The 16,177-nt window shown below is 37.1% G+C and overlaps 1 protein-coding gene across 1 annotated transcript; it reads left to right on the top strand.

The window, feature by feature from the left end:
• ARL5B (ADP ribosylation factor like GTPase 5B) lies at positions 9 to 15,681 on the top strand. The gene is made up of 6 exons (XM_021388989.1): positions 9 to 498; positions 7,329 to 7,389; positions 8,682 to 8,829; positions 11,451 to 11,534; positions 12,508 to 12,659; positions 13,771 to 15,681. The coding sequence occupies exons 1-6, from the start codon at positions 453 to 455 to the stop codon at positions 13,817 to 13,819; spliced, it is 540 nt and encodes a 179-aa protein (XP_021244664.1). The 5' UTR covers positions 9 to 452; the 3' UTR covers positions 13,820 to 15,681.

Genomic DNA, 16,177 nt, shown 5'->3' with positions numbered 1-16,177 from the left:
GCGCTGCGGGCACCGGCCCGACGTGTAGCGCTGGCGGGTAAACTCATCTGACACAACGCTGCCGACAGCGCCGCTATTTTTCAGTGCTTTATTCCATAGGAAAGAAAAGCTTTACAAACATCAGGGTCCCCGACCGCAGAGAGGAGCGAGCGTGGCCCACGCACCTCGGGGCCGAGAACCCGTCCTACGGAACGCTCCACCGCGGCCCAGCTTGGCCTCACCGCACGGCCACCACCTGCGGGGGCGTACGCCATGACGCACGGAGTGACGCAGGGCGGCAGCCGCGCGGGAGCTGGGGCGGCCCCCGGGCAGGGGCGGGGCTCCGCTCATGCCCTCCCCTTCAACCGCCCGCCTGCCGGCCTGGGGTCGCGTCTGCTCATAGCCGCTAGTGCCGGTGCTGTTGTCGCCGCCTCGCCGGGCTCCCAGTGCCCCGAGGTGAGCCTGGGCCAGGCATGGGCCTGATCTTCGCCAAGCTGTGGAGTCTCTTTGGGAACCAAGGTGGGCGCGGGGCCGGGCTGGCTGCGGGCGGCGCGGCGGGGCTGAGCGCGGGCGCGGAGCCCTGAGGGGATGAGGGGCTGCGGGCGGGGGCAGTCTCCACCTCCTCTTCCTCTGGCGGGTTTCCCTGGGGACGCGTCCGGGCAGAACTCGCGCTTCGCCCTATGCAGCGCCTTGGGCGCTGGCTGTGCGGTGCCTCGCCGTCCGAGCCGCTTTGTTTCTTGGTTAGTCCCTCTCTCTCCCTTTCCCCCTGGGCTGCTCGCAGCACTTTGTTGCCGGCAGACAGCGCCGGAGGACAGCGGGGCCTGCAGGGTGCCCCCAGCCGCGCGGCGGGGCGAGCCGCTGCCTCTCGGTGTCTGCTCTAACCGGCATAGCCGCCGCGGCTTTGGTGGGCGATCGGGGCCGCGCTGGTTTTCTGCGGACCTTCGTTCCGTTTTTAAACTGCGTCTGCTGCCGAAATCACGGCGTTTTTCTCTCTAGTATCAAGGCAAAAAAAAAAAAAAAAACTTGTCTTGGGTCCTTTGAGGTAAAGTTCCGTTTGTGTTTTGGCAAAAGCCGCTAGTTAAATGCGTTCAGTGACCCAAGAAAATCACTTCTCGAGCCAAGAATGGAAAGAGCGTCGGGACAGCTTTCTCCCTAACGTACTCAAATGCCTTGTGCTCTGTGCTCAGCTTTGAGATTCAGCAAACTTGGAACTGCCACCACCTTCAGCTCAGATATCATCAAAATAAAATATGCTTTGGTATCTGTTCACGTGTTTGTTTTCAAGCATTTTGCTTACCTAGTCATATTTGGTTAGAGAATAAAGTACCTAATCAATTTGTCATCTGTATTGTTTTTCCTTGAGGCCCTGAGTTTGGAGCAGCCAAAATGATGATGTTATTGCTCTGCTATCAGGTTTCAAAATACGTGTTCTATTCCCATTTTAAATTTATTACATTCTTACTTCAAGATTACAGCATTTTTGTTGGTGGTGTTTTCCATGTCACGCTCTTTTGCCAAAACAGTTTCGCAAGTTATGGGAGGCAGGTTCACCTGGTATCCCTTTAATAGTCTTGTCACCATGAGTGAAAGCATTCTGTTCTGATTCTGCAGATAGCTGAGCGCAGTCTCAGTGTGTGGGCTTATTAACATCCATCTGCCGAACTGTATTCTCACAGCATGGGAGCAGGAAGAGGATCCAAACTGTTTATCTACCCCATTCCTTAATGTCAATCCTGAAGACTTCAAATATAGTTTTCTAAATGACTGTTTTACCTTTATTTGAAGATTTTTTTTTTCTGAACTGAATAACCCATTTGAAAAAATTCAAGGTTCCCCCCCCACCACCACCACATCTCCATAGAAAACTTAAATACTGCCCTGTTTGTTTGTTTTTTAATTAAATACTCTGATTTGCTTCTCCTTTCCCTCAAGGACTCCACCAGGATGTGTAGAGAACTGATTAGACGATAACTCAGTGGCTTTTAGTGTTGGTCTGTATGATCCCCTGTGATGGCAATATTTATCCTCAGGAAGGGAGTAAAAGTTGTGGCCGCATTGTTTTGGTTTCTTTCTTTGTTAGTATGTGGTGATGCTGGATTGCATTGATTCCGTTTCATTAGTGGGGTGGGAAAAGTCTTTGTGTATTAATTCCTGAAAGGAAAGCTATTCTTAATGCATTAAAATATTTTAACCGTTAATATGATGGTTACAATAGGTGAGGCAGTACCATGAACCATTTACCTTTTGGCTTTTTTCCCAGTGAGAGGCTTATGGAGTGGGTTTTCATCTTGTTTTGTTGTTCTCTCCATCCTCAGTCTTACTGCAGCAAACAGAGTAAAGAGTTTCTTTTTGTGGCCAAAGTCGAAATTTTATCCTAGAAAACTCTTTGACCGTAAATTTTTGATCCATCATGTAGGATTTCTAAGTAGTTAAACAGTTATTTTCTCCATAATAATGATGATGATAATAAGAAAGATAGTAATTATTGAATTGGTTTTGGTTGCTCTACTAGTTACGTATCAGATCAGAGCATTCATAAGCTGACCCATGAAACTGCCTACTGAGCATTGTCAAAATAATTACATTAGCAAATCAGAGGGACTATTCCAAAGTTACAAATAGACCCTAGTGCGTGTGGAGCACATCACGGATCAGTTTGTCAAGGCTAGCATGGGTTGTGCTGATAGACTGAAGCACCTGATACAGGCAAAATGCACATGTAAACTAAGCAAAGATTTAACAAAGCAAAGATATAGCAGGTGTCATCTGGCTTCCTTCAGGTAGAGGATGGTGGAGGAGGCACGCCTAAGTGCTAGAAGATATGTACAGGCAGCTATGGGCATTTCACTCCAGTTCTAATTATGCACTGCGGTTTTGCTTTACATAAGAGTATAGCAGCTGTGCTGAAAATGCCGAATATAAAAGGTGTTTGATCAATAATGTCTGGGCAGCTAAATGCAATAAAGAAATACCAACTGGTGAATTAACGCTGATAATTTATGTGAAGAATATATGTAAGTCACTTTCTCAGAAGTTTTTTATCTTATGATACTAACATATTGACATAAGCTCTATGTGTTTCTGTGCCTTGGGGTTCAGCACAGTTGAAGTACATGTGTGATGTACAGAAAACAGTTTGTTTAGAATTATTCCTATGTAGGAAAAAAAAAAGACACCTTACATCCTAATAAAGCATGGAATGTTACTATATTAATTTATACATATCTTGCAATCTGATTCTCTTGCCATCCTTTCTGATGGTAAGGATAAGGAACTGGAGGCAAAGTGGAGAGAATTTGGGTTGTTAGACCTAGGGTGGTATGGTTAGGTTGCAGTTGGACTTGATCTTTTAAGGTCTTTTCCAACCTGAGCAATTCTATGATTCTGTGAATGAATCTAACATATTCGTAAAGGCATCCAATGATAACCTCAGTTAACTAATCTCTTCAGCTGATGTCTTCCAAGGGCACATTTTGTATTTAACTGTTCTATTGCTAAGGTTTGGATAGCATTTGTGTGTTTCTCCTGGGAAATTGAGCCTGCTATTGAGTTCTAGTGCACTGTACAGGAGAAATGGTACCATGTGGCTCAGCCTATTTTAATCCTGGTTCTGTCTGGCAAACTTGTACTGGGTCATGAAGGAATAAATAATAGTTAAAACTAGGCTATGTGGCAATAGCCAGGGGTGGGAAGCTTTAGGTTTAGGTTAGAACGTTCTTTGATTCCCATTCCAGTGCACCATCTACTATCCAAAACTGGTATGTGGGGAAAGCTGCAGCACAGAGAAGTTCGTGAAATCTGGGTGATGCCTGTGCTGATCTGTGAGTCAATGACTATGAAAGAGAGGAGGACGGCTGACTATCTGCTCTTTGTATGATATCTAAGCGAATATCTGTTTAATTGAGCTAATATGTTTAAAAGTATTTGTTTCCAGTTTGGGTTTGACAGTAGCCTTTAAACAGCGGCTATCCCTTTTTATTTTTATTTTTTTAATTTTTCACTTGATGGTAGTAGAGGTCAAAACTGTTCCAAGGCCTTACTTAATCTTGTTTTCTGGTCTTCATGCCTTTTCAGTACATCATGGCTCTTAATCAAGTTGCAATTAAATGATGCAAACTGGTATGTACATGTTTTGCTTATAAGTGAAACAATTAGTTTAAAAATAGTTGTTCCAGATCTCTTTGTTCGAGGTGGCTTCATGGTGGCTTCCTGATTATTTTTGAAGTTGACAAAAATCGTTGCCCGAGAAAAGGTTCAAGCATTGTCCCCTACAACCATTTCGAGTCTGGTTATAAATATTATTGTAAGTTCAGGTTGAACTTCTCTTTATTCTAAAATTAATTTTAAAACTATGTTTTAAAAATTCAGAAGTTACATTCGTAAGCAATGATTCAGTACTCAGATAAGACAGTCTGCTAAGCAACATGTAGTAGTATGAATAAGTGGTGAAACAACTAATGTATTCCTGCATTTAGATGTGTCTGGGTAAAGCTTGTTTGACTTATTCTGCCAATGCTATCTGCATAACTCTTAGTAAAATTATAAAGAAAAAACAGAAGTGAACATCAGCAGCCCTGATAAGGGCAACTCCTTTTCCAATACTTTTGTGTGGATGTGTGATTGATGCAGCTCTTTAAGAAGTTCGCAAATCTGTATTTTAATTGTTTTGAATGATAGCTGTTCAGAGATTGCTTTGAATAAATGCTACGGTTGTTAAATAAGAAAAAAATGCCATAAGAAAAATAATGGTAGGCTCAAAATCTATGTGGTTGAACTTCTGTAACTCCACAGGTTACTTCATTTAGGCTTGCTGCCAGTCTCCAGACTCTACAGTTGGGTTAGCAGAGGCCATTATCTGAAAAACCAAATGGATTTTGATTCCAGTGACTGTTGAAGGTCATCCACAGTTTTTCTTCACTCATATTTCCAGACTTTAAAATATGAGTTCTATTTGCAGATGTGTTAAATAGAAGGCAGCTTTTACTTAGTGTGGAAAAATCTCTCTTGTATTGAGAAGTCTTTGAACTTTAGTACAATTCTGTTCCTTCTGCCTTCTCTTTAGCAAACTTCTGTCTACCTTCTGTCTTCAGCTTTGAAGCCTCCACAGTTGTCTCCCTTATCAGGCTGTGAAACAAAAACAACACATCCAGTTGATAGCTATCAGCATTCTTTCCGTTAATGATTTCTTCTTTCAGATATATTGGAAGAAAAGATTCTTGCCCATCGTTAAAGAAATTGTTTTTTTTTGTGGTTTTTTTGTTTCTTTTTTTTTCCAAGTTAAAAAGATCCAAAACTGTGATAACTGAATCTTCAGATTTGGGTCCCTTGATGAAGCCCTTTTACAGTGGAATGTTTAGGAGTATATTTAGGAGTATTTAACAGTAATATTTTGAAGAACATATGTCCTTTTTTTCTTATCTGCAGGATCATCCCAACTTCACTGTTACGTTGTTACAATAAATTAGATGCACAGCAGATTTTTTTTTTAACAATACTATGTACATTTTGTTTTTTTGAAACAACCACCCAGGGAAGGTTGATATAACAGAATTCTTTAGATTCTTTTAAGCAGTAATAGAGTAATGTCTCTTCTCATGTGTTTGCTTTCTTTTTCTGCTCATTCCTATTATGTTTTTTTACCTGATTTATAAAGAATCTGCTTTGGTAACTGTCTTGTGGATTTTATTCTCCCATTGCCAAGACCATACTGGACTGGGAAGATATTATGAATACAGCCCTGAGTTTGAGTATCAGCCAGTGTTAAGGGAAAAACTTGGGTTAGTCTGTAAATGTGGAACAGAGAGACCCATTTGTGACTCCTTTGTGTGTATTCAGTTACTGAACAAAATACTTTTTGACTGCAGGGTGGCACAGGTACGCTCTGCCTGTTGTCATCATCCCCTCCATTAGTGTTGAACCATTTACCTATCAGTGGCTTTCAAAAAACTGTCATTTGAATGGTGAAAAATACTTTTTTTTTTTCCTTACTTTAAGTAGTGTGATACTGTGCTTCTCGTGTTCTTTCCTAAGCAAGGCTCTGCATTCCATTGTGAAAGTTGGAAAAAGCAGACGTAATGCCGAACTGGAATTGTTTTCTTTTTCCTCCTTGAAAATAATGCAGAGTATTGCAGAAGTAGAATCTATAGTCTTCCAGACTACAGTTGAAAACATGATTATTTTGGAAACAACAGAAGCATACTTCTCTGCTAAATTTTGAAAGCCCTTTAAACGTAACTGAATTTGAAAAAGAAGGCAGTCTAATTATGTGGTACGATTTATTAGGTTTGAAAGCAGAGAGGGTTTCATATTATTTATGTTGAGGAAGACAGTTAATTAGTGGTGTCTCCACTTAGGTGGACAAAAGAATTACTGGACTTGAGGCCAGGAAAAGTTATTTCCTTAGGATATGTTGGCAGGATGCAGCAGAAGGGAAATTAATACTGGGAAATAGGTAATTCTTGCTGGAGTATATCTCATAGAAAAAGACAAAAAAGGACTGAAGACTGTTCACAAACTTTTTCATGAGTTTTGCTTCTGATATCTATTTGTAAATTCTCTCTTTTCTCAAGTGCTTTGCTTTTTCATCAGCAAGCAGGTCAGGATCTTCTAACTTCAGATACGTATCAAAAAAACCCCACATCTTAATTGGCTGTCCTGTTGCACTTGAAATTCTAAAAAGGAATAAGTACAAAGAAACAGATACGTTCTGGAGTTCTTTCTTTGTTTTCCCTGTGCCTGGAAGAATAACACTGCAGCACTGGGGACATCTGCTATTATGTAAGCAGAACTTTTCAGTTCAGAATTGGAGCGTTGGAAATTGCAATGTATTGAAAATACAGCTTCCTCCTTTTACCTTGCAAATGGTGGCAGTTCCTTAATGGCTACTGTAAGCCTTGCAGCTCAAACTATGTTTTCAGCAGAACTTGAATTTGCTATGTGTGGTTGAGGAACAGCAGACTTATCCATGCTCTGGAAAACTAGCTCTGAAAATTCTCAGTAACTTAAGCTGATTTGACTGTGTTGTATTATAAGTATTAATATGATGATCCTTTGAGGTGAATTTTTTCTTCTTATCTTTCTAAAATCAGATGTATGGTTACTTCATTTAAAAATATTAGTAAGCATCCTTGTATGAAGGCTTCCAATGCTGATTTGTCCTTAAGCTGTGCTCTCAAGAAGGTAGTTCTGTTGATTATTTTTTTTTTTTTAATTTCCTGGAGGCTGACACTATTCTGTGTTGACTATTGAACTCGGACAAACGTGCTGTTGCGTTCTCAACTAAGAAAAAGTGATTAACCAGAATGATTATTTCCACTGGTTCATACTTGTCTTTCTTTCCACATACGCAGAGCATAAAGTAATCATAGTGGGGCTTGATAATGCTGGAAAGACGACCATTCTTTACCAGTTGTAAGTATACAAACTATCTGTGGGCAATATTGGTGGTTAGTGAATGGTTGGACTGGATGATCATAGCGGTCTTTTCCAACATTAATGATTCTCTGATTCTAATTTGTTATTTTGCTTACGTTTTAGTATTTGTCACTAATTTAATCATTGAAAATTCCATTTTGCAACCTAGCAGAATCCGTAGGGCTGTCCTAAATCACAGTTTGTACATGAATGGTATTAGTTGTTCTAAACGTGCCTAGATTTAGCATTGACATGCGAAGTGAAGGAACTGCCATGTTTTAAAACTGAATTGTAAATTGATTAACAAAATTGTATATACTAGCATATAACAACCTGCAAATTCCCGTGCTGTCAAAGCCTATCTTTATTACTAAGAATTGAAAAAACCCCGTGACAAAGAAATGCAGAGAAGGTGATTTTTAAATTAATGAGAATTCCAGCCACTCCGCATAATCCATAAATGTTTCCAAATGTTTCCTGATTGCAGTGTCTGAGACTTGCGATGGAAGACTTCCTAAGAATAGTATTTCATCTCGCTTGGGTCCTACTGTAATCTTTTTCAATAGCATCATTGCACTGTGTTGTATCACTCCCAAATCTTGCCAGCGCTGCAGGAATATCTATGATAAATCCAAGAATACTGGCAGGAACCTAGTTACTGTTGTGGTTGTGGAGAAGGGAGAGTGCATAATGAATTGGCTATCCATCTGTTTAGATACAAAGACAGCAAAAGATACCTTTGAAAAATGAAAAGAAACACTTCCTAAGCACTTTGGCAAAGCTTTAAGGTAGAACTGAGAAATTTTCAGCTAAAAAAGCAGGGGATCCTGGTCTGATTTGTTCTGAGGTCAACTTGTGAAGTTGAGTGCTCTGATTAATTTTTTTTTTTGCACAATTGAATGTTCTTTTTATTTGTGATCTTCAGAATCACAACCTTTTTCTCCTTTTGAATCCAGTAGTGTCTTTTAATAAGAGAGCACTATTAAACTGCAAGTGCTATCTGCATTTGTTGAAAGCCTTTTAACATGCTTACTTGTCATTGCTGGATTCTATAGTGTGATACAAGAACTTTGTTAATCATAGTTACTAAACTAAATTCACATTAAAGTAATCGTTTTTTCTTCATTACCTTAAGAATATGAATGTATAACTTGAAAAATGCCTAGTCTCTTAACTTTTATCTTGAATCTAGAAATAATTTCTGCAACAAATTCATTGTTACTGAGCTCTGGCAAGTCTTGTGAATTTTATTGATTGGTCTTTATGATGTGGTATTTTTTTTCCTTTAGCTTAATGAATGAAGTGGTTCATACTTCTCCAACCATAGGAAGCAATGTAGAAGAAATAGTGGTGAAAAACACCCATTTCTTAATGTGGGATATCGGAGGACAAGAATCGCTACGGTCATCATGGAATACCTATTATTCAAACACAGAGGTATGAGAAGCTTCTTTGAAATATGCAAATTCAATACATTTGTTTAAAACTGTTTTTTTCTGCAAGGAATACTAGTAGTTTTTATTAAATTTGTAGCTGTGTTGTTTTTATCTTTCGAAGAAAGAAAAATCCCAAAACAGTAATGTGTCTCTGAAATGAAGCCAGTTTCCTGGTAATATTTTGAGTATCTACTTTAAAGTAATGTTTGATCTTTGATATAAAATGTGAAGTTAGACTATTTTTCTAGGCAATATAATGACATTAAAAGAAAATTAGAAATTAAATTGAGGTCTTCAGTGTTCTTTTCAAGTGGATTATAAAGTGAATTCTGCTATGTGCTTTACAAATTCAATGAGGATTTGCAGTAGTTAGCCTAAGTTTGTACATCCAGTCTGAAATACTTCTGACGTAATGATAATTAAGGACAACGAAGAAAGCTCTATCTAGGTAGCAGTATTTTTAAAGTTCATCAGCTTGTGGCTTTTATTCAAAAGAAAGGAAATCCTAGCTGTGTAGAAGTCGTGAGGTATTGGTAATGCACCATAGTTTGAAAGGTTGCAGTAGGACTTAAAAACTGCCAAAATGTTATGAATGCAATGTGTACTTCAAATCTCTGTTGTCTCACTTTGAGATGTATACATTGATGTAAAGGACTCTAGACCTAATTTCCACTAAAACTAGAGATGTCTCTACTTTCTAAGTAGAATAGATATTATTAATTGTATAAACATTCCATCCTTCTGAAAATGTCAAAAGTTTGGGTTTTTTTTGTTTTGTTTTGCCTTATGACCCTCTTTGGGTGTTCAGAAACTTTTTATCTACTGAAAGCCTGGTGATAATATTCCAGTCTTCAGCTTTAGTATTTTAAACTTGCTTTTAGTTTAATCTGGTAAAGTATGCATACACATAAAACACATGAGGTGAAGAAAATTCTGCCAGCAATATCTGGTACAAGAAATCATTGATGTTTGTTCATTGAATATTGTTTGGTTTGGGGATTTGGTATGAATGTCTTAGTTCTTTTTTTGATCCTTTTGGAGATAGCAGACAGAATACTATGAGATTATCCAAGTATGTGAAATCCAATGCTTTCTAGCATTTGGAAAGAACTCCACTTAGAAGCTTTGTCTGCTGGAAACAGCTGGAAAAGAAAAGGGTCTGTTTGGTATGCTAATCCTAGCATCCATGTTACGAATAATTCCTTTACTGTTTCTCATCTGCTAGACAACTCAAAGTTAGAGCAGCTTTAAGCTGACTTCATTTTTTCTATTTTGTGGTCATTTCAATGAGCAATGAGCTTCTTAATTTTATAAGACAGTGATAAGTGAAAAGTATCTGTTTTTAAGAGTAAGATCATATTTTTTACACAGATGTTGACAAGCTTACAGGTACAGGATTTGGGATGAGAGACAGTGAAAGGGAGCTCTCATGGTTAAGTTATTCTTCTTTAAAAGAAAAAAAAGACAGTAAAAGAGATTGGAAAAGTATTCTCAGTGGAAGAACTGGGCGGAGGAGTGATTGAGACTGCCACGTTTGTCATCTCCTCGGTTTCCTCTCCAGTGCACCATGTGTTCCATCTTAATTTTTTGTTTAGAGAAGCTCTATAATTTTAATCAGACCCCTTGTTCTTGATCTCCCTACTAGTTTTTCCAAACCGTGATGCTGTTCGCACTGCTTGGTGCGCACTCTGGGTAGGGCAAGTGTTGAACACTGATGAATTGTACATGGATGCTATTGCATAATGCATACAAGTTATTAAGTGAGCATTACTAACTGTCACATTATCTTTTTTTCCTCTGTTATAAGGCTGTGAACTAGAAGGTACAGAAGAAGTGAGATTAAAGAGTAATTTTCACACTAGTGACAACTGCTTCTCATGGGAAATCTGATGTATCAGATGTAGCAGTGTTTCAGGATTCACAAATGCCTTGCCATGAGAATGCCTGGCAAGAGCAGTAAGGGTAAAATCACTGCCGTAGCTGTCTCCAAGTGCCTAGGTACAAGGATGCAAAGTTGTGAGAAGCCAGCTTACAGGTTAAGATGTTGTGTAATAAAACAATGCAAAGCCCCACAGGTACATAGCTTTCTGTGGTCTGCTGTACAATTGTGAAATAACTTTTTAAGCCTTGTGAGTTAGGTAATGGTGAATTGCCAAAAGTGCTTCTTTCAAAATAATTTTAATTTCAGTTTTTTGTTTTTTTTTTTTCTGAGCATGCCAATAGTAGTGGGCAGGAATAGCTGTTTTCATTGATAAACGTGTAGCAAGTTTGTCATCCAGATTGTAAGTGTGATCCATGATCTGTAGGATCCATGATCAGCTTTTGGTACCTACTCCACTATTTTGCTTATGGTGTGGGGGTTGAAAATTCAACCAGATTTAACTGTAGTACACAGAAGTAGATCTTAATGGCAGTTCTGAAATGTACAAGCAGTCTTTGTGTACGGTTCCTAGGGCTCTAATGAAAGACTGTAACAGTAAACCTCTTGTTCTATTTTCTAACATGCTCTGAAAGTCTATTTCTATATCATATAGAAAGACCTATGGTAATGGTCTCTTGAAAACATGATTTCTGTAACATATACTTTGTACTTATATATTATACTATTGTTTTTTTCCGTAGTTCATCATTCTTGTTGTTGACAGCATTGACAGAGAGCGACTTTCTATTACAAAAGAAGAACTTTATAGAATGCTGGCTCATGAGGTATGCTAGGGATTGGGATAATTGTTTTCCTTCGCAATGAACAGTCAAATAACACCACATGCCTCCTATATTAACAAAAATTAAACTGACAAAAGAAATTGAGCTTTAATGTGCATCTGTGTCGGCCATGGTTTAAAACTGTACATTAAACATCAATAGGGAAACTATTGTAAAGCATTCTTCTAGTGTAATTGTAATGTGATTATAATCAAGCAAAAAGTGATTACAATCAAATCACTCTTTACTTTGCGAATCTTGAACTTGTAACTTGATTTTTAGTTACTTCATATTAATGTCACTGGCTATTATTGTTCTTAACTAAAAAAGTAGTAAATAGTGAAAATTTTTTAAAAATATATATGCAATTTCATTTCTCTTAGTTGTTGTAATAATTCTATTCCTTAAAATTAAGGAACATATACAGTACTATGGGAACATTAATTTCAGTTTCCTTCTGAATTATTTTATTTGTAGCTTTATGTTATTTTGGGGACTCTGTTTAGGAATACATCGGATTAGGCAAAGAAATAAAGCTGAATTAGAGTTGTTTTAAATCTTAAATATCCTTTTTTCAGAAAAAGGATTTAGTACAGTGCAAGGTAGCTATGGAGTTAATTTCTCTGAGAGATTTTCAGTCTTTCAAGTGAATGAGTTTTTACTTCAAAGTTGATTAATGTAGTTTGGATCTGGTAAAAGGAACAAATATTTTACCTAAAAAGGTGGAAAGATATATGGACAAAACCAAAAGGACAGTAGTATAACACATTATAATTTGATCCCCTGTGCTGGAGAACACTTCAAAATAAATGGTTTTCTTCAGTAATGTAATTGATTTCTAATGCAGTAAGACTGTTATAACAACATGTTTCTATGTAATTGTAGCTTGAATGCAGTTCTTCTGAGAAATTCAGTTAACACAATAGCTTGTTAGTATGTTACAATAACAATTGTGTATATTCTGAATTACTTTTAGGATCTAAGGAAGGCTGCAGTTCTCATCTTTGCAAACAAGCAGGACATGAAGGGTTGCATGACAGCTGCTGAGATATCTACATACCTCACCCTTAGCTCCATAAAGGATCACCCATGGCACATTCAGTCTTGTTGTGCTTTGACAGGAGAAGGGTAAATTTTTACTATTTAAGTACAGTAATATGTGGTAAATGGGATCACTGATTTTTCATCTTGATTTTTTTTTAAAGTTTTCTAATGTTTAGTACTTGAGTTTTTTCAGCTGCATTGTACAATCTTTAAAAAAGTGTGGTCTTGTGGCATCACAAATAGTGAGTGCAACTGAGTATTGAGGAGTGGGAAGATCTTTCTCACTTCTAGAATGAAGTATTTTCTAATGTCATGGAGCTGTCTTGTAAAGTGATTGGCAGCTTTCATTTATTTAGGGTGGAATGGGCTAGTATGAATTGACTTTTCTTAATTTAATCTTTGGATTGTATTGTTTCATTCTGAGAGTTAACTCTGCTTTCTTCCTACCAGTTTTGTCAAGGGCAGTTTTGAGAACTTAATGTACAAAGTTAGACCTTTGAACAAGCTGCTCTTTAAGAGAAGAGGGAAATTCTTGAGCATCAGTTGAGAAACGTTGGTCATCCACACTTCTATGTTATTAAAAAAAAAAATAAATCAAAATGAATAATTAGGATTTCTAGGACTGTGACAGAAATGATACCAACTCATTAAAAAAAATCCCCAGAGTTAGTTCACTGACTTGAATCCTCCTCGGAATCTAGGAGAGATCTAATCTAGGGATGCATCTAGAGATACAAATTGAGTGAGGAGGCAGGTTAGATCCCATGCAATCCTGATGTTCAATAAAAACATCATTATAGTTTTGTAATGGGACTGTGGAATTCTTGATACACTGCCTTTTCTTGTACCGGTTCAGTCTGGGTAACCTACCTTTTGTCTTTTACTCCTAGTCTGAAAAGTCCAGAGTGTTCAGTTAGGTAGTTTCTCATTATATGGTTCCATATTTCTAAGTAAGTAAGTTAGAGTAGCATGTTTTAGCTGTAGAAGAAAAGAATTGAAACAGTGCCAAGCTTCAATAAAATAGCATGCTTGACCAACTTTTTATCGTTAAAGCCTAGGCAGACTTAGTTTAATCTCCACTGTTCGTATTTCCCAATTTGAGCTGATGTATTTATTTTTAGTAGTTATTTTAACAATGCTTTTAAGATGTTGGAATGAAACTAGTACCAATATAGTATACTCTTTTATCTTTCAGGTTATGCCAAGGCTTGGAGTGGATGACCTCCCGTATTGGAGTGAGATAGCTTTTTTTTTTTTTTCAAAGGAAGAGACTTCTATTTATCCTGTGAACATGTACATTTTTCTGTACTTCTGGCTGCTGAGCCAGTGACCATGTTTAATTTATATCAGCCAATCTCCAAGCTGTACTTGAATCAAGTGCAGCTGAACTGAAACACAAAGTATTTTCTTAACATTTTTTAATACACTAATCTTCAACTGGATGGACATATGTGAATCCGTTTTTAAACATTTAAATTCCTCTATGTATTCTAACTTTTTCAATGATAGCTTTTTAAAATCTCTTTTGTCATTGCCAATGTTTCATACTTCTCCTTTCTAAAAAGTTTCTATAACTTACTAACATAAATCTAGATATTTTGTTTAATAATGGAAAAAATAGCGAGTAGGTTGACTTTACTCTGGCATAGTTTTTTGTCTCCAAAGATAACCATATCTCCAGTTGGGCTTCTTGGAACATCAGCGGAGATCTAGCCAGCACAGTAGTTAATAGTTATTAATGCAAAATTTTAAAAGCTGAATGAGTTAGTTATAGTTAATTTTAAGGTGGCTTTTAACTCGGTGTGTAATTTAATTTCTGCCTTAAAAGAAATCTGTTATTCTCATTTTCTCTGATAAGTAGTTCTAGGTTATGATTCTTTTTCTTTTACATGAAAATAGATCTCTGCACAGTGAATAACAATTTTGTTATTAAGTGTTGGTTTATTCATTTAGACCTTTTTAAAAATAAACCTCTTAATAATTATATTTGGAATCATAGCAGTCAGTGTTATGTGTAGACTTGCTGTAATCTGTTAAAATTTTAAATACTGTACATACGTGAGCCTTACCTTTTGGTGAGAGTGATGTTTTCCAAATGAATGTATAATCAAAAGGGAAGCCAGACTTAGAATGGAATCGTGGTGCTGTATCTGTAGACTTCACAATGAAGATAATCTTGACCTTTATGTAAACGTTTTCAGTTTTCATTGCACAGAAAACACATTGCCTTATTTTTGTTCTTATTCTTATTTGCAGGAGTAGAGAACTATAAATTCTATACTTTGTGAAGTTTAGGAACTGGAAGTTGAAAAAGTAGAGAGCTTCCAATTAAAAAACAGGTGGCAAAAGGTTGGGCTTAATAACTCTTAATTCAACTTGAAGGTGATAAAATTAGATCTGTAAAGAGAATCTGAAATAACAGAGTACACTAACTGAGTGCATTAGATACAAACAAAGCCCAAACCCAGAGGGGAGAAAATGAGAAGAACAAAACTAGGCACTCAATTACTAGTGGAATCCCACTAGCAATGAGATACCTCATCTACATAAATGCTTGGCGGGCTTCCAAAAGAGACATTCTGTACTTGAGCATGCCTGAACACTACTTAGAGCCTGGTCATTAGAAATGCTTTGCTAATTGGCTGGAGTTCTTTAATGATGAAATGGTTTTGATAAATCTGGTTTTGATAATTCAAGCACAATACATTTTTAAATAAAGTTTTAAATTTTGTAAATTTTCAGTTTGGTTCCATTTACTTTTGAGCAAAGCCTTATGCAATTTTAAAAATACCATCAAATATGTTGTGCTGAAAAGAGACTTTGAATACATGTGGAACTGGTGGTTGGTTGAACAAAGCTGTATATTAATGCTGGCTAGCAAGAGTCACATTCAGGAGAAAGACTATGTTGACTGTCAAGTCAAAATGCTCAGAAAACAATGTAGACCAAAACTATACTTTAAAAAAAATAAATAGAAGACAAGGTAAAAATCTGATGCTAAAGCTTCTTGCTGTGAAGTTCATGCTAACAACTGTTCTAATTCATGAAAATAAGTTTTGTTTTGTTCTTAAATTATAAATGAAAAAATAAATATACTGTGAATGGGTTTCTTGTTTGGTGACTTGATTTCCATTTCAATTTAAATTTATTTTCAGTTTTATACTTGCATAATTTAGGGTGTAATCCTGTATATTTAGCTCTTGCACAGCTAGTTCTTTTTTATCAGAGGTTTTTGTATCAGAAATAAGAACTCCTTATCACTTCTTTAAGACCTTTGAATACCTTTACTGAAAAAATGGTTCTTGACAATGCAATGATTTTTATCGGCTTTCTTCTTAGTTTATTCCAACAGTTTTCAATTTATGATATCCCCTTGTCAACAGTATTGCTGCTTTTTGATGTGGAATTTTCAGAGTTATTCTTCTTCACTTTCAAAGCTTTTAAATGGATAAGTGGTTCAATTAAAATCAATTTTCAAGTGGGGTGCTTTAGAACATTGTGGCTTTCCAAAGCTTTGCTGATGCTAATAAGGCTAATGTTATTCATGGCTATGTTAGGTAAAATATCACCAGCAGCGCTGACACAGAGGTTGCCCAGAAAGG

Source organism: Numida meleagris, chromosome 2 (genome assembly GCF_002078875.1).
Source record: "Numida meleagris isolate 19003 breed g44 Domestic line chromosome 2, NumMel1.0, whole genome shotgun sequence".
In the NCBI taxonomy this organism is placed as follows: domain Eukaryota; kingdom Metazoa; phylum Chordata; class Aves; order Galliformes; family Numididae; genus Numida; species Numida meleagris.
Note: the sequence above shows the minus strand (reverse complement) of the source record. Positions and strands in the feature narration are given on the sequence as shown.